Below are 24,576 nucleotides of genomic sequence, written 5' to 3' on the forward strand. Positions count from 1 at the left end.
TATCCATGCCCACAGTTACATGTTGTTCAGACACACAGAGTATATCAATCTCATTCTTATTTTTGAAATCATCTAAACACACTAATAGCTCATCTACTTTATTTTTTATTCCCCTGATATTTTGATGAAGTATGCTGATACTGCCCTCAGCTTTATCCCTATTAACTATACGTTAAGTTTCTTTTATTCTATTTATCTTGATTGTTATCTGTCTTGACTTTGGCTTTAACCTAAAAAACCTGTCTGCCTGGACCCACTAACCACAGGGACCACCCTTTGTGCAACTGTTAACCCCCTTACAGTTTCTGCTAATAGAGAAGCTAACTTACTTTTCCCCATCCTATTCAGGTGCAAGCCATGTGTAGTGTATCCCCACCTACTAATAGCATTTACTGGAACAATACTGAGATTTTGCCAGTGTCTGGAGCATCCTGTTCAGCTCAGTGTTAACATGCCTTACAGCAGTGTTTACCCAGGGCTGATCAAGGTGCTGAAAGACCTCCACAAACCCCACATTTGTGTGCTCAGTTTCTGCTCCTATTTTGTCCAGGTCACTCTTAATACTGTATGTTGGATTCATAGCCAGGTTGTTTCCTGCTCCCCCAACTATAATTACCTGATCTTCCTTCTCAAAGTCCCTGCATAGCTGACCTAAGTTTTCTGTCACCTGGCTAAGGCAAGCACATGGTTTCACAAAACTTGTGACCTGGTACCCTGCACCTAATTTCTCCTGAAGCTGCTGGCCCACACCCCTCCCATGACTACTGCCTATAAGCAGAATTCTTTGTTTTCCTATTCTGGTTTGATCCCAACCTGTCTTTTTTTCTTTAAGCTCAAGTTCTGCTTCAACCTACTTTCAACTACATCTGGATGAGGTCCTTCCTCCACTGCAGATAGCAAGCCAAACTGATTTACTAATTGAATTTCTGGATTTTTTTTAACTGTTTGCCTTTTTCGCCCTTTGTTTGCTACCTTTTCCCAATTCCCAGTCTCTTTTTCCTCCCTTAACCTAGATAATTCACAGTTTGCATTTTCTAATCAAGCCTTAAGGGCACAAATTTTTGCCACCTTTTCTGTGATTTTTCTGTCCTTTTTACATAACCTACACTGCCACAGAAGAGCCTTATTTTCTAACCTCATTTCCTCACTGCTACATTCACCCCAACGAAACCATAACTTACAGTCTACACAGAACACCCCCTCTTTCAAAATTCTATGGCAACCACCACATTTGTCACACATGGTTTGATAGACAAAGTTATATTTATGGCTTACCAGCTGATGATTATAATAATATCACAGGATCTGATTTTTCCATAACTTTGCAATTCTACCCATTCACATACTAAAACTACATGAAATGCTCTCACTGACCCTATTATCCTACAGAACCAGCACCTATAGAGTTCTCTTTTATCCCCTGTGTACCCCACATACCAATGATCCCAATAAATTTACCCACTCACTTTAAACTTCTTCAATTCCCAATCAAGATTTTGTTTGCAGTAACATTAAATGAGGCTCAGTGTGAGAGAGAGGGATGAAGAAGAGATGGACAAAGAGAGAGGTGATGGAAATGGACATAGAGAGGTGGAAAGGACAAGATGGAGGACAAGATTAGTGTTTAATGTCCCGTCGACAACAGTGTTATTAGAAATGGAGCATGAGCTTGGATTAGGTAAGGATTAAGAAGGAAATCATCCATGCCCTGTCAAAGGTGCCATCCTTGCAACTGCCTTAGGTGATTTAGAAAAATCATGGAAAACCTAACTCTGGATGACCAGACACGAGTTTGAACCGTCGTCCTCTCAAATATGAGTCCAGTTTGCTAACCGCTTCGCTTCCTCACTCAGTAAGGACAAGACGGGCAGAGGAAGAGATGGGGAGGAAGAGGTGGACAGAAAGGGGGCAGAGGGAGATTGACAGAGAGGGAAGGAGAAGAAGATGATCAGGATGTATACCCAGTTCCTTATATTTTAGGATGTATTCTTCTGGGATGTAGCCTTATATGAAGTGAAATGTGGACAGTAAGCCATACAGACAAGAAGGGAAAAGAAGCTTTTGAAATGTTGTGCTACAGAAAAATGCTGAAGATTAGATTAGTAGATCAGACAACTAATGTAGATATAATGTATCAAGTGGATAGAAAAGAAATTTATTGTATAACTTGACTCAAGTAGTTGATAGAACACCCTGAGGCATCAAGGAATAGCCAGTTTGGTTATGGACGGGAGTGTTGCAGGTAAAAATTATAGAGGAAGACCAAGTCTCAAATACAGCTCTCTGTGCTAGTTTATCCTGTGGAGCTGCCACAACCTGCATCCACCTAAACCTGCTTGGTTTAGGTGGATGCAGGTTGTGGCAGCTCCACGGGATAAACTAGTACAGAGAGGTGCATGAAATACCTTCCAACTGAAGACCACATTGCTAACCACAAGAGTACCCTCAAGTGTGACATTTTTGTCTTTTTGCTGACTGAAACAGATATGCATACACATATATCATATATCAAATATCATAGAGTTAGGGAAGTACCATATAGATTACTTATCATACAGAAAGGTGGTATGGGTGTTCTCATTTTATTATTTTTATTTATTGTTCCCATCCTGGAATTTACGTTATCGTAACAGGTTACTCATTGCAATCTTCTAAAATATGTCACAGGCACTTTACAAAAACAAACAAAATCAAAAAGTTGTTCTGCTTTGCTTTGATAGAAGCCACTAGTGAGGAATTTAAGCCATGTAAAGGATTAAAAGATTGAGATGTGCATTACTTGTAGTCGAGTTAGATACACATGATATTTACTTTCAGTTGGGATACAGAAAAACTAAATCTAGAATGTAAGGTAGCAGAAGGATAAAATACTTCACAAATACTCCTTTTTCTGTTAACTCTAACCCATCAATTTTTTAAGGATGAGATTTTGTGTCCTTTTATAAGTTTATTTAACTTAAGAAAAAATATGCAACAAGGTGAACAGTTAACACCTTAAATCCCTGTTAACTGAATGATGCCATTTGTAAGCCGAAAAGGAGTACTACAATAATACTGCTTGTATAGACTCCATCATTATGAGAATGAAGGCAATAAATAACTATATGTATCTTTTTATGTGAAACAATAACTTCTCTTATTGCAAATGAAACACAGATTACATCTGCAAGTTGTTGCACAGGAAACTTGAAATTATAATAACTACCTTCATAGTTACTTTCTTAACTCTTCTAAGACTAATATTATCTTTACATTTGTTTAATTCAGCTTATATCCCACATTAATGTTTGCCCTATGTTCCTAAGACAATCAGTTCTTCTAGTACGTTTCCAATCAGTTATTTTAGTATGTTTCTACATAACAAACGTTTAGTTTCAAATCTATGCAGAAATATTGTAGCATATATTTGGAAATTCTGGACTTAAATAAATAATTGAAATGTTTGCACCATTCTCTTTGTGTGTGTATTTTTGTGGACAATATCTGTTTACTGTGATTTGGCATCTGGTATGGAGGTAGTACAATAAATTAAATAAATTCTTACCTGAACACCAGCAACCTTCTTATTGTAAAAAAATTCATTTGGCCTTTCTTTCAATCTGAATTTCATATAGTGGTGCTCAGCTTCATCCAAAAACTGTGATTCATTTGTTGCCTTGTACAGCCATGCTGCAGCCCACGTCAGTTCATCACCATAGTCGGTGGACCTGAACAACAATTATATTTCAAATAATTCTTTGTGTGCATTGTGTTTATTTAAAATTTATGTCACTCATTAAATGATGCAGAATTTGTGAACTTGCATATAGCAGTAATAAAAGAAATTGCTACACTTAACAGTCTGAAAGCAATATTCTGCATAAAGGAGTAATGTAGGGAACATAATACCAAAATATTTAAGCACATAGTAGGTGAATGAGATAGTAGGTGAGTGAGGATAACAAAGAGATAAAATTTACAGATATATAAAATTCATACACGATATTGTTTCATGGTATTCACTCATTTACTTAACAGTAATCCATCTCCTGCTTGAGATTCTTAAAAGAATCAAACATATGTGTATAAAACAGTTTCAAACATCTGATTAGTTTATAAATGAGATGATGAGTTAAATATTTGATGCTAAACAGGAAAATCCTTTATGATTGAAAATATTGTAGTTTTTCATGCATTTCAATGTTTGTAATGTGATAACTCCTGGACTGTGTGTCATACAGTAATATCATTTTGTAGGTACATTCAGCACCATTTGTGGATAATGTCTGTAAAATGGGTTGTGAACAGAATTAGTGGTAAAGAAGTAATAAAATAAAAACTTATGCCTGCGGCTGAAGTTTTACTGCGTGAACAGTGAAAATGTAGTAAGTAATTATCTTTTTCCTTTCATTAATTTGTGATGGGTAGAGAAAGTTCAGAAAAGGTTTTAAATTATTTATTAGAAGTTCTTTCATTCTCAGATAGTGGATGAATATAATCTGGGTAATCCACATGCTGAGTTACACTGGCTCGAGACAAATACACAGTTTAAAGATTTAATGCAATAAGTAAAAAAAGATTATATCTATTAATGTGCAGGTTATGGCAGCATTTTAATTTTTTTTATTTGGTCAATAATTGTGTGAAATAAGGAAAATCAAATTTTTGTCATGATTAGAAACCACCGGAAAGGCAACCTGCAACTGGTACCAGGTCACAGTTTAGCTCTTTAGTAACAAAGATTAATTTGTATACAGATTTCTCTGTATGGATGTCATCACATTTTATGAATGCATACACACAATAACAGAAGTATCACATCACCCTGACATGTCATGACTCTTCCTGTAGTGATCGGTAGGTCATCTCTGATGTTGTTTGTAAACATACACTTTGTTACCATGGGCATTTGCTATGGGTAGAATGCCTTGCTCGAACAGACTGCAGCATTTCAATTGAAAGTAAAGCACCAGTGAGGACGCATTAAGAGACATCCGTGGAACAGCACAGTGAACATCCATCATCTCACAAAGGACAGTTGTGACCAATCATTAGGTCCACATCACAGAATGTGCAGAAGGTTTGTTAACCATGGAAGTTGCTCAAAGTGTGCACCAGAACCAAACTGATGTGGTGCAGGCATGGGATTGGTTCCTATTAACAGGTAGTGTTGAGGACTTACACCACACAGGCTGTCCACGTTTGACAAGTGCACAGGATGATCGATATCTAGGACTTTTGAATCAAAGGAGCTGTAGGGTGAGTGCTTTGGAACTGAATTAGTCATTCAAAAAGGCTACAGGTGTAACGTATTGCATCAAACTGTTAGGAGATGATTGCACAATGTAGATCTCCATCCCTGATGACCACGGCAAGCACCATGTTGTACACCACAACACTGTGTACTCCAACACTGTGTACTCCATTAGAGAGGCAAAAAATCATGCAGAACAGACACCCCATGATTGGTTTTAGGTCTTGATTATGAACAACAAAACTCGAATTTGTTTGAACCCTGATAATCACAGACAATGTATTTGGAGACAGCCCAGTAACACTGAATGCCTCCAACAATGTGTCCCACACTTGCAACAAGGTGAACATGGAGTGTTGTTCTGGGGGTGGTATTACATGGGGGCCACCAACGTCCTCTCTTGAATGTTAAGGGCAATCTCACTGCTCTATGAATATTTTGGTGACAATTTCACCTTGCTAGATGATAAGCTGCTTGACTACTTGTGGCGAGGACAAAATTACGCAAGTATAACTTATAGCAGAAGGCACCTCAGTAAATTTGCGTTGGTGAAGGGTGAATGCCAATCTTCATAAACCTTTTTATAATGTTTAATTATGCATCTATGTTCAGTAAACTGAGTGCATGGGTTTTATGTTGATTCATATGGAACATGCAAGGTAGAAAAATATTCAAGCTGTGAAATATTTGTTTTTAATTATTCGGTTAACAGTTCTGTATTGGAGCCACTCATTGATGAAGTAAACCCATCTGACAAAAGAAAATTGTGGCTTACAAAACTGCTACAAATCTCTTGCAATACACACTACAGGTGTCCTTACTGTGGTTGAGAAATAAGTGATCACCTAAATGTAAAGTACCATAAATGCAGGTGACTGATACACACCTGGTGCGATTTCAGCTATGTAGCCAACATGTAGTTTACCTAAGCACAGATGCCCATTCTGAATGAAAGTGTTAGTTTAACTTTTACCAAGTGGTGTGGTTGTGTAGCAATTGGCTATCTCCCTACAGATACTGCAGCAATTCTGTACCGATACTAAAATTAGAACTACTCTTCAATTCAGTAGTTGCATGAAATTTAATAATATACTGGTTGCAGGGATTAAATTATGTACAGAAAGTGTGTATACTTAAAGAATGAAACAAATGTGGCTCTTTGAGATGCAGACCATTAAAGAATTGCAGTTCTTTTCAACCAAATGTCAGTCTGGGAACTGAGCAGAGGGAATCTCAATTGGGAACTGTGGGAGGATCATTCACTTGATAACCGAGGGAAACACCATGAAAACTGTGGTCAGATGTGTTGCACTGGGACTATTTTAATTCATTTTTGGGAGAATGTTGTCAGTTTTCCTAACAAAATATTAAAATTTTGTGTAAAATGGTTTTGAGTGTGTGTGTGTGTGTGTGTGTGTGCGTGTGCGCGCGCGCGCGCGCACGCACCTGTGTGTACATAACATTCAATGAGTGACATTTCAGTCCACCTGGAATAAAATATGTTTGATGTTGACTTAGGCATAACAGCTGTGGCTAATTGTAAAGGCATGAGTCGAAAACTACTATTTATGTAGCACATATGAAATTTACATGGGTGCAATGGTATAGGCCTGCTTCATCTCTCAACAACAATCTCCATCTATTTGAGAGTGCCCACACAGCTGTGTGAACTAATAAACACAAAGATGTGGCATCAAGAACAATTTTATGTATGTACGAGGGGGGACCCAAAAGGAACCGGACTCCGAGGGCGCTGCCACTCATAGACGTAGTGCAGGGTTCTCACGCTGGATGGTGTTAGTAGAGACCTTCATGAAACAACTGTGCAGATGGCATCAGTGTAGAGCTGAATGTGCAAGTGTGGTATCGTGTTTCTCTGACTGTTGGCGGGTTACCTCTGCGAAGTCGTTATGGTAACTTTAAAAGGACAAAGAGTGTGTGTGAAATTTTGTTTCCTGCTTAAAAAAAAACTGCAACGGAGACACACCAAATGCTTCAGGAAACTTTCCAGGAGGACGCTATGAGCCGCACGCAGGTTTTCGAGTGATTTGGGCGCTTTAATAGTGGTGAGATGTGTGTTGAAGACCAAGCTAGTTCTGGACGCCCTGCAACATCGCAAAGTGAGGAGAACATTCAAAAGGTCCGCTAAAAGATCAACGAGGATCGTCGCCAAACGATCGACCAAATTTCAGCAGAGAGAGGAATCAGTTGGAGCTCGTGCCAGCAGATTTTGAGTGAGGATTTGCACATGAGACGTGTTGCTGCTAAATTTTTTCTGCACCTTCTCACACAGAAGCAAAATACCATCCGCATGAATGTGTGTCAGGACTTGATAACAGAGATTGCATGTGATCCAAACTTCTTGCACAAAGTCATTACAGGGGATGAGAGTTGGTGTTACGGGTATGACCCAGAAACCAAGCAAGTGTCAATCCAGTGCAGGGCTCCCAACTCTCCCAGACCAAAAACAGCAAGGCAAGTGATGTCAAATGTGAAGACGATGATCATTGCCTTTTTTATGTTCGTGGAATTGTGCATCGGGAATTCGTACCCCCTGGCCAGACTGTTAACCAGCACTTTTACTTGGATGTTTTAAGGCGTCTGTGAGAGGATGTGAGGAGGAAACACCCAGAACTTTGGCGATCAGGTGACTGGTTTCTGCATCCCGACAACGCTCCAGCACACATAGCCTTACAAGTGACCCACTATTTGGCATCTCAGAGGTGGTCTGTCATTCCCCACGCTCCGTATTCCCTGGACCTAGCCCCGTGCGACATTTTCCTATTTCCACGAATGAAAACAACGCTAAAAAGGGAGCGTTATGACGATGTGGAGGCGGTAAAAACAGCATCGCAAAGGGCACTGGACAATATCAAACTTGAAGAGTTCCAAACATGCTTCCAACAGTGGGAAAAGAGACTTGACAAGTGCATCGCCTGTAATGGAGAGTATTTTGAAGGTGACTGAAGTAATTTTGTAAAAAGGTTCATCAATAAATTTTTTATGACAACGATCTGGTTTCTTTCGGGTCCCCCCTCGTATATGTCATGGTGAAATGAAAGAAAATGCAAATACACATGACGATTTCAAAATTACATCTTCCCTACAAAACTGATTACATTCCTCCAACAGTAAATGATCTATCTCAACTACATCTGGGATAAATCACAAGATGTTCTAGAGGACACCAAGCTTTTCATGTAGGTAAGAAAGTTATCAAGACACATGCCAATATTCCTAAAGCTGATAAACAAGCAATGCAACAGATTTGGTGGGGCTGAACAGTGTAAATCACTGCTGCTGTAACCGCACTGGTTGTAGTAATCAGCTGGCACTTCACAGACCATCACAGATGGCCTCAGTACATTGGCGGAACCACCTGATCAGAAACCAGAGTTACTAGAATCCAGGACACTCCCACAGCATTGCAACAGGGGAACTGCGTGTCATCTATGGCACCTGCCTGTCAACAGACCTGATTCTGTCGAGTAGATATTCTGGCAACCAAGCTGGTGAAAGACATTGCGTCAGCAAAAGCCGTGGAGTGGGCAACAACTGCATGTGATGGGGAAAACATTGTCAGTCTACCACTGTCTGCTGGTGCAATCACCAACGTCCATCATTCTGTGGAACCACAAGCTGTACGTTCTGACATCAGCTTTGATGGGCTGAGGGTCTAACTTGGAGCCTTCCAGTAACTGACCTGCTCAGCAACTACCATTGCCCGACACTGCTTGTTAGGGCCCAGATTTCACTCCCTGGATGACACTGCTCTCTCTGCAAGCTGCCAAATGGCAAGCCAGCAAAATGAAGTGGCTGCTAGACCTTAAGTGTGAGAACACAAAGAAATCTGGTAGCCTGTGTGCTGACTCACTGCACTGTCCAGCCTAGTTGTATTCACCTGCAGATGCAGATACAGAGAATGCTGGTTAACCATCCAGTTCGTGCAGCAGTTGTAACACCAGCAGCTTGTCACGTGCCTGCTGACTGCTCTGTTTTCTTTCTCAATGTTACAGAAAATATGCAGTGAAAAAATTTGACTCTCTCATTACTTATAGCCTCATATTACAGATTATATAAGTTCCTACCTTTTCATTCATGATCACAGCTACTGAGATGCTTCTAAACTAAGTAACCCACCATACAAAATTTGAGTAGTCTGCAATGAAAAGTAGGAGTTACATTTGATTCACATGAGGTCACACATTGCTGCATATGAAATGTAGGTAGTGCACTGAAATTTTCTTTAGACTGTCCACTCCAGAAAAAATTAATTTTATGTGGCACACTCACTTCCATCTACATGTGCTACAAAACAGCAAATGTGAATTATTCATAAGATTTATTATAGTTCATAAGCAAGTCTGCATGGACAACACTGACTCACATCAGCTGCACAGAATGTTTACCTACATTCCAAATCCTGCTGCATTGTTGACAATCTGTGCCTGTGATGCATGCTGACTGTGCACTGCCATCAAGGACTGTGGGTTCGATGCCCACCCCCACCTGATGAACTTGGGTATTGGATCTCTGATGTATGCTGAGCTGGAGAAATAAATGAACTGCTTCCAATCTGAGTGTGACTGTGTTTTCTTCTTCTGCCACTTGAGAAACCACATGTCTGGCTAGAGGGAGTCATACCAGCCAATCTGACAAGTCTACTTCTGACCCCCCCTCACCCCAGCAGTATCGATGTACCCAGCACTATCGATGCTACTACAAATCCGTGCATCCAAAGGATGATCTGGGATTAAGGAGGGCTGAAATATACATAATACTGTGCCAGTAAGCCTACATTGGTTAGACAATGTGTACAGTGCATGAAATGTGCATTGAACATGATGGTCACAAACACCTTTTGCAGCCCACTAAGTCAGCCATAGCCAAGCATTATATCTCCACAGGACATTCGGAGAATTATTCTGCCATGGAAATCCTGGTCTCAACGAGATCCTTCTGGAACTCTATTATTAAGGAATCAATGGAAATATGAGGGGGGACCCAAAAATAACCGGAATTTCTTTCTAGAAAGCTTATACTTTATTGTTTTCAAATACAACCTTAATCTCCTTCGAAGTACTCTCCATTAGCATTAATACATTTGTCCAAATGTTCATTCCAGCGTTCAAAGCACCTTTTAAATTCGTCCTCTTTGATGCCTGCTAGCACTTTCATGACATTGCATTTTACGTATTCCACATCCGCAAAACGCTTCCCTCTCAAGTCTCTTTTCATCCTCAGGAATAGGAAGAAGTCCGAGGGTGCTAAATCCGGCAAATAGGGTGCCTGGCTCAAGGTACTCGTCTTCGTTAAGGCCAAAAACTGGTGAACGCTTAGAGCCGTGTGTGCGGGAGCATTGTTGTGATGCAGGAACCACACGCGAGAATCCCACAAAGCCGGACGTTTTTGCGACAAACTTCTGTGAAGCCATTTCATAACCTCCAAATAGAATTGCTGGTTTACTGTCTGGTTTTCAGGAACAAATTCAGAGTGTATCATCCCTTTGATGTCAAAAAAAAAAAACAGATCAACACCATTTTCACATTCAATTTCACTTGTCGAGCTTTTCTTGGTTGATGTGAGCCAGGTGACTTCCATCGTGATGACTGTTGTTTACTTTCTGGATCGTACCCATAGCACTATGACTCATCACCTGTAATGATTGTGTTGAAAAAATGTGGATCATCTTTGAACATGTCTTTCATTTTGAGACAGGCTTGAACACGACGATCCCTTTGATCTCCGGTAAGAAGCTTCGGCACGAATTTTGTTGCCACTCTTCGTATGCCCAAATCGATGGTCAAGGTGCGCTGAATTGAGCTCCAGGACAATCCGGACAAGTTCTCGAGTTGGTCGACTGTCCTGCGTCGATCTTCACTGATGAGATCATGAATTTTGTCGATGTTGCCTTCGTTTCGAGCAGTTGAAGGTCGACCGGAATGGGGCTGATCTTCAACCACAATTTCTCCCTTTTTAAACCGAGGAAACCATTTGTACACTTGCATTTTACTAAGAGCATGGTCTTTGTAGACTGTTTGAATCATCGCAACAGTTTCTGCTGCGTTCTTGCCAAGCAAGAAACAAAACTTCACTGCCGCACATTGTTCGTAAGAACTAACCACTTCCTCGTGTCACGTCTGCACTGTACGTACACTCAAAGAACTGCCAAAGAAACCACACTTCTCACTGTTGGGTGACGCCGCGTGGCAGAATGATTCAGCAGAGCTCCTACTACAACTCTCTGGCGGCGCAACCTGCTACTAGAAGTACACGATGTGCAGCATTACGATTCTGGTTACTTTTGGGCCCCCCTCATACATTTGGTGGAAGATCTTATTGATTGTGATAGCAGCTTTCACCTGGATAAGGCGTAGGACCTGATGATTTCTTTACTTTGTTTGAAGAGAATGCCTTTTAAGACTAATGACACATCTAGCTAAAGTTAATTTTGTAAACCTGACATCTGAATTTTAACTCCACGAGCCTGCATTCTGACAGATAGTACGCATATAGTATCAACATAATGCATGTCCCTATAGACAGATCAGTGTTCGAGGAGTGCGCAAACATTGAAGGAGATCGCTTATGTAGTGGCTGACTTTGCGCATGATCTCCGCACCACATGATGAACGGTGTGAACAAGCAATCTCCCCTGCAAAACACTCACCTGAAGGTGGTTGAATGACTGGTGGTTGATACCGTCAATGTCATCCAGCTGCAATCGTGAAACTTCATGGAACATTCTCTATGCGGGGAAAATTTCAAGAATCACAGCTTCCTTTATGTTTCAACTTCCACATGTTGTGAATAAGATTTGGATAGGATCATTAATTTTGATTTTTGGAAGCAAGCATCTACATTTACAAGCCGCAAGGGAAGGTCCATCTTTAAGCATTTACATGCAATTGATGTCGTCATGAGTAATGTACAATTTACATATTAAGAAATATAACTATTGTGAGGTATCACAAAGCTAAAGTATACATTTTAAAAGAACATACATAATAAAGGAATACATTTGACACATAAAGATATCCAACATAATTAAAGTGTGTATTTTAAAGAATGTGCATAATAAAAGAATACATTTCATACATAAGGATTTCTCCACATGTTTAACAGTTAAATGTGGAACTACAGAGATCAAAAAAGCTTAGGAAGAGGTACAAACAGAGTTGCAAGTTGTTTCGTACATGAGGTCTATTTTTGAAGAGTTTTCAAATTCTATAACACTGTAAAAGCTTGGTCTTTCAGCCATTTTTTAGTCTTACTTTTAAATATATTAAGAGAGACACAATGTGCCTGCACAGGTAATGTGTTGAAAAGTCTTATTCCCATGTATTCATAACTGTCTTGTGTTTTCTTGAGTCGAGTTGTTGGTATGTCTATCTTAAATGTTTGACGAGTGTTATGATTATGAATGGACTGCCTAGGGTTGTAACTGTTAAAGTTTTCTTTTATGTACAAAAGGCAGCTGTATATAAAAAGAGAAGGGACTGTCATTATCTGTAATTCTTTGAAGTATGACCTACATGATATGTTATTTTTGGTAATCCCAGAGATGCTCCTGATGGCTTTCTTCTGCCAAATAAAAATTTTTCTGGACCATGGAGAATTACCCCATAGAAGAATACCATAGCTAATATGGCAATGAAAGAATGCATAATAGGAATTAATCAGCAGGCTCTCAGAAACACAGGTGCGTAATTTTTTTCATTAGATAGATAACTCACAAAAGTTTTCGAGATATGTTGTCTATGTGACTCTGCCAGGTTAATTTCGTATCTAAGTATATGCCAAGAAGTTTGGTAGAAGTGTACTCAATATCACTTCTGGTGCCACTACCATTTCCACTGTATTATTCTGTTCCATTCGCAAATATCACTTACTCGTAGTAGGGTTCGGCACCCCGGATGCTCTCGTGGTAGAGACCGCGGTGCTGGTTTGCGAAGTGGTACAGCTCACGTGCATGACGTAGGCACAGATCCGCATACTCTGGCTTGTCCCCTCGGAACACTAGTGAGGCTGCTGCCAGGGCTGCTGCTGTCTCCCCTGCTAGATCAGAACCTGTCAACACAATGTCCACACGAGTCAAACACAGTGTGCCGTGGTGAGCAAGATTGTAACTACACACAATGTTCGGGTATCTAAAGACGATTTACAGTGAAGCAAACATCATCAAAAGCGCAACAGCGAACGAGAATTCTCCCTGGTGGAAATGCCTGGTGCATGGTGTTTGCTCGCGCGCGGGACATATTCACAAGTGTTTGATTGTTACCCGATGGGTGTCGGTTTTGGAGCAGGCAAATTGGAACAGCGACATTTATGTGACTAGACACGTACACCAAATGAGTGCCGACGGTTCCGCTTCCTCGTTTTCGTGGTACCCGGAGGAGGAGGAGATTAGTGTTTAATGTCCCGTCGACAGCGAGGTGATTAGAGAGACAGAGCACAAGCTTGGATTAGGTATGGATGGAGAAGGAAATCAGCTGAGCCCTTTCAAAGGAACCACCCCCACATTTGCCTTAAGTTACTTAGGGAAATCACGGGAAACTTACAATACTGACCATTAAAATTGCTACACCATGAAGATGACATGCTACAGACGCGAAATTTAACCGACTGGATGAAGATGCTGTCATATGCAAATGTTTAGCTTTTCAGTTCATTCGCCGGTGGCAACACCTACAACGTGCTGAAAAAATGGCTATGAGCACTAAGCGACTTAACATCTTAGGTCATCAGTCCCCTAGAACTTAAAACTACTTAAACCTAACTAACCTAAGGTCATCACACACATCCATGCCCGAGGCAGGATTCGAACCTGCGACCGTAGCAGTCCCACGGTTCCGGACTGCAGCGTTTAGAACCGCACGGCCACTGAGGCCGGCGCAACGTGCTGACATGAGAAAAGTTTCCAACCGATTTCTCATACATAAACAGCAGTTGAACGGCGTTGCCTGGTGAAACGTTGTTGTGATGCCTCGTGTAAGGAGGAGAAATGCGTACCATCACGTTTCCGACTTTGATAAACGTCGGATTGTAGCCTATCACGACTGCGGTTTATCGTATCGCGGCATTGCTGCTCGCGTTGGTCGAGATCCAATGACTGTTAACAGAATATGGAATCGGTGGGTTTAGGAGGTTAATACTGAACGCCGTGCAGGATCCCAACGGCCTCGTATCACTAGCAGTAAAGATGACAGTCATCTTATCTGCATGACTGTAACGGATCGTGCAGCCACGTCTCGATCCCTGAGTCAACAGATGGGGACGTTTGCAAGACAACAACCGTCTGCACGAACAGTTCGACGACCTTTGCAGCAGCATGGACTATCGGCTCGGAGACCATGGCTGCAGTTACCCTTGACGCTGCATCAGACAGGAGCGCCTGCGATGGTGTACTAGACGACGAACCTGGGTGCACAAATGGCAAAACGTCTTTTTTATCGGATGAATCCAGGTTCTGTTTACAGCATCATGATGGTCGCATCCGTGTTTGGCGACATCGTGGTGAACACACGTTTGAAGCGTGTATTCGTCATCGCCATACTGGCGTATCACCTGGCGTGATGGTATGGGGTGCCATTGGTTACACGTCTCGGTCACCTCTTGTTCGCATTGACGGCATTTTGAACAGTGGACGTTACATTTCAGATGTGTTACCACCCGTGGCTCTACCCTTCATTCGATCCCTGTGAAACCTTACATTTCAGCACGATAATGCACGACCGCATGTTGCAGGTCCTATACGGGCCTTTCTGGATACAGAAAATGTTCGACTGCTGCCCTGGCCACCACATTCTCCAGATCTCTCACTAACTGTAAACGTCTGATCAATGGTGGCCAAGCAACTGGCTTGTCACAATACGCCAGTCACTGCTCTCGATGAACTGTCGTATCGTGTTGAAGCTGTCTGGGCAGCTGTACCTGTATACGCCATCCAAGCTCTGTTTGACGCAATGCCCAGGCGTATCGAGGCCGTTATTACGGCCAGAGGTGTTTGTTCTGGTATATGTCAGTTCTAGTATAATATATTTGTCCAATGAATACCCGTTTATCATCTGCATTTCTTCTTGGTGTAGCAATTTTAATGGTCAGTAATGTAAATCTAGATGGCCGGACGCGGATTTGAACCGCCGTCCTCCCAAATGTGGGTCTGGTCTGCTAACTACTGCGCTACCTAGCTCCGCGTACCGGGAGGACCGAAGCACACCCTGTCTTACTTCCATCGGGCGACTGTAGCGCTACGAGAGGCATACTGAGAAATGACGAGAACTGCAAAAAAGCAAAGAACGGGAGATCTATGTTCTTAGCCATTTAAACACGGCTGGGAATGCAGTTCTTCTTTACAGCAGTAACTGAAAACTCACAGTGTTTGCTGTGCCAGCGAATAATAGGCGGCCTGCGTAAATTCACGATTGAAAGTCACTACAACTCATTTCGAAAAGACGAGTGTAGTGTACTGGACAGTGAAGAACGGCCAGCCACATTAAGTGCGCCTAAAAAAGTGGATGAGGCGCACCAACAGATTTTTAATATGTCATAATAATTGATACCTCTTGCAATCGTCGTTTCGTGTGTTACATTCGTATCTATTTTACTGCACAACGTAATGTTTTCGATTTTCCAGAACGACAAATACAGTACATCTGCACTGCGAGCAACTTTGAAAACTGCCACAAGAATAACAAGATTTGGGAAACCGTTTTGTGAAAGGGAGTTTGTAAAAGACTGTCTCACTGATGCTGCAGAACTTGTGTCCTACGAACATTAGTAGGTTTCAAGAAATCGGCCTTTCCGAACAAACAGTAGTGCAACTTTTAAATGTTATAGCTGGCGACGTGCACAGGAGTCAACAAATGAGGCTAAGGACTTTTTTACCTTCTCTGTCGCGGTGAATGAAGCAACAGATCTTACAGATACAGCTCAGGTAGTGATATACATACGAGGTGTGATAGCGCTCTGCGTGTAACAGAGGACATCTTGGACAGGTGACTACGACAGGTGCAGACTTGCTCTAAGCTGTCGTGCAAGTGATTGATGGTGTCGAAATGGACTGGAATCGGTTAATCTCAGAGACCACAGATGGAGCACCGGCAATGCGAGGTCATCATAGAGGACTCGTAGCACTGATGTGCGAAAAGCCAGGATGCACAGAAGAGGCGTTGTACGGAATTCAAGAGGCGCTTTGTGCAAGATCAGTAACTTTAGAAAACGCCATGGAAATTGTTGTGCGTGAAAACACATTAGCTTACTCATCGCCAATTTCAACAGTTCTCGGAGGAATTACAGAGGAGGACGGCGCCACTCCTTACTATATCGAAGTACACTGGTTCAGTCGAGGTAAAATCCTGAAAAGATTTTTTTTGTTTACGTTTGGCCGTAGCACATTTCTCACATGAGAAGGGAAAGAGTGAACCAAAATTAGATGGCGCTTGCTGAATATCAGACCTTGCATATCTCCTGGAGATTGCGTCACACATGAACATAACTTAATTTCTGACATGTTGGAAAAACTAAATGCTTTTGAAAGGAAGCTTGCTTTTTGGTAGAGCCAACTACTGTCTGGAAACACTGCACATTTCCCTGCCCTCGGTTTGCTCCACGAAAGTGCTAGATTTAAAGAGTACATATCAATAATTGTAAAAATTAAGCAGCAATTATGAGCACAATTTGTAGACGTTACAAATGTGTCACCTATCATTCGTCGCTTTACACGGCCGCTTGCTCCGAAGCGTCTACAGATGGAACAGTTCGACCTGCAGTGAAATACACAACTGAAGTACAAGTTTTTTGCAATACGATGTAGAAAAGAATTCTATGAGAACTTTCACAGAAAGAATTTCCACGCCTCCATCACGAAGCAGTTATGACCATGTTCAGATCTACTTATGTGCGTGAAAGATTTTTCTCCGTAAGGACAATGAATACATCAAGGTTTCGATCGAGTATTAATGACGAAAATCTTCGCAACTGATAGCGTTTATCAATGTACTGTGCTTTTGTGCCTGACATTAACTTCATCGTTTCTCGTCGCCAATGATGAGCGTGTATTGAATTTCTTTCTTTTTTGTAATTTAAAATTGTTATTTACTAACTGTGCCTCACCCTGCTCCATGTTACATAGGTGAACATTGTCATCTTGAAAAGATGGCATTAAACCGGTTGTTCAAGGTATACTTACATGCTTAAAAAGTATTGTTTAATTGTTGAGAGACATGTATGAGACCCTTGCCATGAAGGGTATTTAGGTGTCTAACGTGGGCATAAAACCAATCTGGCATATTTATGCACCAATTGTTTTTACGTTTTATTTTAGAAACGTGGCGTTTGTTGATAGAGCGATAGAATAACACGATACCTTCCCTAGATTGCACTGCACACTGTGAAAACAGCTAGGGTGTGTCCCAGGTACAGTGCATCCCAGCTAGTGGGTAAAGTAAAGTGGAGACATCTGTACTTAGAGACATAAACAAAGTGAGCGGTGACAGTTCCGTCTCCCTGTTTATACATCTGGTGACCAGGAAGTTGCACATGGGCAGCAGATCCGCATGCGTGCAGAATGTCTGGCCGACCATGACTTACAGGGATCTTAATCGGAACATTTAATTCAGTTTCCATCATTCTTGGGTTAAAGGCCAAGGGGAAACCTGCTATGGACAGCAGATGTGCCCTGGCCACAGGAAGAATAATATCTTCATGGCTAATGGTGTTGGGTGAAACTGCAATGAGAAGGCGAGCCGGCCAGTGTGGCCGAGCGGTTGTAGGCGCTTCAGTCTGGAACCGAGCGACCGCTACGGTCGCGGGTTCGAATCCTGCCTCGGGCATGGATGTGTGTGATGTCCTTAGGTTAGTTAGGTTTAAGTAGTTCTAAGTTCTAGGGGACTGATGATCTAAGATGTTAAGTCCCATAGTGCTCAGAGCCATTTCAACCATTTTTGAGAAGGCGAATCCAGAAGACAGGCTCACCTAGGCACTCTGGTGTAAGAGACTAGAGATCGACAGACACACCAAAGGAAACCTACCCATGGTAAGATTTGGTATGAAGTCTAAGCAATGACTGGAATAGTTATGCAACCATAGTCATTCTGGGAAAGTTGGCGCTTTTTGTGAACACCAGATAGACGTCAGTTCGTAGCTACAAAGCGTTGCTTTCCGTTTTTAAAGTAACACATGTAGTTTTTGGACGACAGATACATTGCCAGATTCTTGACTTCCGCAAGGCGTTTGATACAGTTCCGTACGGTCGTTTAATGAACAAAGTAAGAGCATATGGACTCTCAGACCAATTGTGTGATTCGATTGAAGACTTCCTAGATAACAGAACGCAGCGTGTCATTCTCAATGGAGAGAAGTCTTCCGAAGTAAGAGTGATTTCAGGTGTGCCGCAGGGGAGCGTCGTAGGACCATTGCTATTCACAGTATACATAAATGACCTCGTGGATAACATCGGAAGTTCACAGAGGCTTTTTGCGGATGATGCTGTAGTATATCGAGAGGTTGTAACAATGGAAAATTGTACTGAAATGCAGGAGGATCTGCAAGGAACTGACGCATGGTGCAGGGAATGGCAATTGAATCTCAATGTAGACAAGTGTAATGTGCTGCAAATACATAGAAAGAAAGACCATATAAAATTAATCGTCGGTAAAGCAGCTCCCAGACTGAGATTCATTGGAAGAATCCTAAGGAAATTCAATCTGAAAACAAAGGAAGTAGGTTACAGTACACTTGTTCGCCCACTGCTTGAATACTGCTTACCGGTGTGGGATCCATACCAGATAGGGTTGATAGAAGAAATAGAGAAGATCCAATGGAGAGCAGGGCGCTTCGTTACAGGATCATTTAATAATCACGAAAGCATTACGGAGATGATAGATAAAACCTAGTGGAAGACTCTGCAAGAGAGACGCTCAGTTGCTCGGTACGGGCTTTTGTTGAAGTTTCGAGAACATACCTTCACCTAGGAGTCAAGCAGTTTATTGCTCCCTCCAACGCATATCTCGCGAAGAGACAATGAGGATAAAATCAGAGAGATTAGAGCCCACACAGAGGCTTGCCGACAATCTTTCTTTCCACGAACAATACAAGACTGGAATAGAAGGGAGAACCGATAGAGGTACTCAAAGTACCCTCCGCCACACACCGTCAGGTGGATTGCGGAGTATGGATGTAGATGTAGATGCCTGACAAAACAGTGAAGCATCCAAAAGAGGACGAGGAAACGAAACATCATGGGTTGAGGAAACATTACACAAAGCGAGTCAAAAAGGACTTTACAACTTTGGAATGATACAGAAATTTATTGAGATAACTTACAGAATCGGCAGTTGTGTTGTTTTGTAGCAAACACTCTCAAGTTTGATTCACATTGGGTGTCGGTACTCCATTCCGCCACCAGGAGCGCCAGCGTAGTGCACAGTCAAAATGGCTAAACTGGTGCGTTACTCTTAAGCGATGATTCAACAGTTATGCAGAATATGGGCAGCGAAAATACACATGCAACCCTGGAACACCTTTGTGACTCCCCAAAAGTTAATACGTTTTGTGCTTTTAGCATATTGGAAATGTAGACATTTGTTCTTCGTGGAAAAAACTATCACTGGTATTGTGTATCTGGAAATGCCTGAAAAGTTTTTAATTCTTTAGATCAATGAAATGACCGAGATGGGATGGTTTAGTACCAGCAAGACAATGCATCATTTTGTTGTTTAATGTGCATGTGTGTTCAAGTCCTTTACAGGCGAAGCACTAGTTCTCTCGCGAAGCTCCGAAAGGGTAACGGACGAAATTTGACATGACATTGTTGAAAGAATAATTTTTTAATACGCATGAAGGATATACATAACAATCGAACGTAGGGTGCAAGGTATACTCTTCACCAAACGTAGGAAGAGTCCTGCACTGAATTACGTTGATAGTAGTAAATAGAGAATTAAACATGGTAGTGTGTTCCTGCAGCTACGGAATGTGACAAACCTGGGTGCTGGGCGTCAATCTTGAAGGCGGGCCGCGACATGTTGAGCTCCTCTGGGCGACCCCAGTACTTGTGGTCGAGGTCGAAATCGCCAACCTGACCGTACAGCTCCGTGGGAGCCACGTGGCACTTTATGAAGTAGTCCGTCGCCCACTTCACTGCGTCCACTGCATACTGCAACTGACCTGAGGGAAAAAATCGAATTACATGACGAATTTTCGATGTACTGTAAGTGCTGAAAAAAAATTTAACTCCCAGGAGATTGCCCATCAATGGCTTCAATTAAGACCATGCGAAAAAATGCTTAAAAATGTCATAAGAATTTTAGAAGCATACAGCATTATATATACAAGGTGTAATTAAATTCCCTTGCAGACTCTCATGACTTGTATTTGGGACCAAGACGGTTAAGTTTAGCATAGGAGTTCATGTCCTGAAATGTAGCATTTCCCTGCTACATTGCTCTCTGTCTCCTGTTGTTCGTCATCTGGGTCCACATATAAGTGGGGCTCAGTGTGATGGTCACCGATGTCAACACAAATACGGTATCTCTGTACCATGTTCCAAGACACATGATCTCCAATCCTTGATGCTCCAGTATCCGCCACAGCCATAAACCGCGCCAGTAGATCTTCTCCGAATGCCACAGGAGTCTCGTAAATCTAGGATTTCATGTGACCTCACAGGTAGTAGTCTAGCGGGTTCAAGTCAGAAGAACATGCTAGCCAAGCAATCAGGCCACAATGACATATACACTATTGCCCAAATCGTTGGTCCAAATGATGTTGGACAACATGTGTAAAATGAGGTGGTGCAACATCGTGCTGCAACCATATGTTGTGCACACATGGTGCATCTTCCAAGAGCTCATGCAGTATGCCATCAACAAACTGCAGATATGCACTACCAATGAAATATGGTGGAAGAAGGTATGGGCAATTCACACATCCAGCCAGAAACTATGCCCAAATGTTCAGACCATATTGTTCCAGGAATCCATGGGGGTACACAGCACGTGGGTTTTCATTAGCCCACCGTGACTGTTGTCAAGGTTCCCCACCTTCCCTGGTGAACTTGGCTTCATTCATGAAAAGGATCCACCATGGGAAGTCTGGTTTTTCCACACAATAATGCAAGAACTACACGCAGAATTGGTCAAAAGATGCAAACTCCTGTGTCTACCTTGCCTGTACTTTCTGGGGATAGTACAGGTGTAGCTGCCATTTGAACAAAACACTCCAGACAGTTTGGTGACCCACTTTCAGTCTAACTGCTATGTTTCTGGTACTTGTTGTCAATCCTCTTCCACTGCATGGAGTACAGCCTCTTTAAAGTCTATGTTCAGTGCCATCATGGAGTACCACAACCAGCCCTGCTGATGATGAATGTCCCTGTCTCTAAGGCCCACTTCTACACCGTAGCAAAGAGGGAGTATGAAGGTGTATGATGATGTGGAAAATGCTTCACATAGAATTGACGAACAGCCCTACCATTGCACCAAGCTTCGTCATATAATAACAATGTGTAGCGTACTGTGGTCAACAGCAATGCACTAAAAATGAAATGTAGCTTGGATTCTGTACTGTAGCGAGGAGGAGATCAGTCTTTAACGTCCTATCGAGATGTCATTAGAGATGGAGCACAACCTTGGATTAAGGAAGGATGGGGAAGAAAATCGGCCATGCCCTTTCAAAGGGACTACCCCAGAATTTGCCTGAAGCGATTTCAGGATGTTGGTTTGAACTGTCATCCTTGCATGGCGTACTGTAGTGAATGATTACTACTGTACAGTAGCATAGGATGAACAAAGACAATGAACTCAACAGCATGTACAAACGTATTTGGGTGGATACAGTAGTACAATATGAACAAAGACCACAAGCACAATTGCAGATACAAACCTCTCATGGCAGATCACAAACTCAGCTGAATGGCATGCAAGCAAACCTGTAATGGGCACGTGTCATCAGGTGAGAAGTAGGGCAAAGCGAGTTCCGGCGCACTTTTGATATCGAATTGATGTGATAATTAATTAAATTTATCAATTAAACCACCCTTCCCCCTCTCCCTACCCTACTGTTCTGCTATGTGGTTTATGAACCCCAGAAAGAGTAGGTTAAGGGGAGAGGATACTTTAATTGATCATTTCAATTAATTACTGTATTAATCTGATATCAAAAGTGTGTCAGAGCCCGCTTACTCTCTCTACCCAGGCGATCGCTGAATGACGTATGTAATACCCTAGTCAGTGGCACTGAAAATGTGACAGATTTGAGTGTGTGTTGTGATATTTTACGTGTAGCAGGGAAATTATATTTGTCTGGACACGAGTTCCTATGCTAAACATAACCATCTTGGTCCCCACTACAAGTCCTCATTGCCTGTAAGGGGAATTCAGTTACACCCTCTATATCCTGCAACTAAATAAACTGAAGTTTCCTTGAAGTCTCATCTCCATGCTGTGGGAGGGCTAGGTACCGTGGCAGTTTCAGAGCCAAATCAAGGAAATTTGACATTTTTCAAACGGAATGATCCATTCTTCCACTGCTAAGCTGTAGGAGTAGGGAATTCATCGCTTATTTGTCTCGCTGACACACAAGTGCCATGTGGTTAACGTCTTCATTCTCTCCACATTCACATTTTGGGAAGCCTGGTCTTTCAATTCAGTGGAGATGTTTTATAGCGTCGAGGTGTGGTACCATCACATACAGGTACACCATCTGTCCAAAAAGTTCTGAGACTGATTTTATTCCTGGTGTGTAAGCGATGTTAGTGCGGCAACAATGGTGGTAGCTTGAACTAACGACTGTAAACAACAGATGTACATCCAGCCAGTCAATTGTGAGCAGGTGGTGTTAAGTAGTGGCTCTGACATCAGCACCAATACCCGTAGAACGCCACGTGTTGTTCTGGATACATTTTAATGCTTTTAATAATTTTCAGATGATATCTGTTTCATATTGTTGTTATAAAATACTGTGCTTGCTTAGTTTTAGTTTTAGTGAATATCTGTGGGATATTTACATGTTAGTGTTAACATCCATCCACTGTCTAGTCATTACATGTTGTTCGGATATTAATTCCTGATAGTGTCTGTTTAAGATTTTTGTTAAAAAATATTATGCTTTGTGTTTTTAATTCAGTTCAGATCTTCTACGATCTGAAACTTACATTCAGTGGTTTTTACATTCTTGTGTTATGTCTGCCTGCCGCTTAGAAGTTATTTGTGGAACTCATCAGAAGATATGTGGTTGTTACTTTACTGAATCTGAAACGTGTGTTAGCGTTTTTCGGTTTACTGTAGAAGTAGAGTCAGGTGAGTCAAATAAGGATGTTGCTAGAACGAGATTTTTACTCTGCAGCAGAGTGTGCACTGTTATGAAACTTCCTGGAAGATTAAAACTGTGTGCCGGACCGAGACTCGAACTCGGGACGTTTGCCTTTCACGGGCAAGTGCTCTACCATCTGAGCTACCCAAGCACGATTCAGGCTCCGTCCTCACAACTTTCATTCTGCCAGTGAGGACAGGGCGTGTATCGTGCTTGGGTAGCTCAGATGGTAGAGCATTTGCCAGTGAAAGGCAAAGGTCCCGAGTTCGAGTCTTGGTTCGGGACACAATTTTAATCTACCGCGAAGTTTCATATCAGCGCACAATTCGCTGCAGAATGAAAATCTCATTCTGGAAACATCCCCCAGGCTGTGGCTAAGCCATATCTCCACAATATCCTTTCTTCCAGGAGTGCTAGTTCTGCAAGGTTCGCAGGAGAGCTTCTGTAAAGTTTGGAAGGTAGGAGACGAGGTACTGGCAAAAGGTGAGCTGTGAGGACGGGGCGTGACTCGTGCTTGTGTAGCGTAGATGGTGCCTCATTTGTCCCATATTTCGACCTTTTTCGTCGACTACAGTTACATACATACCAGTTTCCCAGATACGCGCCCACCCAGGACTAAGGATTTTTACAGCCTGCTGCTGCGCTGTGTTCCCTGGAATGTGATAGAGACCAAACATCTCTCCATCCAGTGGCCCATAGTGTGGACTACCGTCCACCAGTCCTTCCTCCCTACGAACGTCCGGGCACTGTGGTATCACATAGTCAACAGGAAATTTGCCACGAAGCAGCGACTGCACAACATTGGCTTGTCAGAATCCCCTCTTTGTCTCCTTTGCCAGAAACTGGACACTGAGAACACCGTCTGACATGCGCCTATAGCAAGATGTATGGCGCTTCGTGCAGCAAATCATTGCCTGCTATCTCCCGGTGCCACCAGACACAATCGAACCTCGAATGATTCTATACCCGGAGGACAGACATTTTCCGGCCGCCAAATTTCACGCTATTACGTGGGTCAAAGGGTGGGCGGT

At 42.2% G+C, this 24,576-nt stretch overlaps 1 protein-coding gene across 1 annotated transcript in view; it reads right to left on the bottom strand.

The window, feature by feature from the left end:
* Positions 1–24,576, bottom strand: part of LOC126419153 (endoglucanase E-4-like) — a 376,809-nt gene that overhangs the window by 24,783 nt on the left and 327,450 nt on the right. Inside the window, exons 4-6 of the mRNA XM_050086264.1 lie at positions 20,219–20,401; positions 13,126–13,303; positions 3,545–3,707 (exon numbers count right to left, since the gene is read on the bottom strand). Of these exons, the coding sequence (XP_049942221.1) occupies positions 3,545–3,707; positions 13,126–13,303; positions 20,219–20,401 (524 nt within the window). The remainder of the gene's footprint in view (positions 1–3,544; positions 3,708–13,125; positions 13,304–20,218; positions 20,402–24,576) is intronic.

The sequence above is a fragment of the Schistocerca serialis genome, chromosome 9 (assembly GCF_023864345.2).
Source record: "Schistocerca serialis cubense isolate TAMUIC-IGC-003099 chromosome 9, iqSchSeri2.2, whole genome shotgun sequence".
In the NCBI taxonomy this organism is placed as follows: domain Eukaryota; kingdom Metazoa; phylum Arthropoda; class Insecta; order Orthoptera; family Acrididae; genus Schistocerca; species Schistocerca serialis.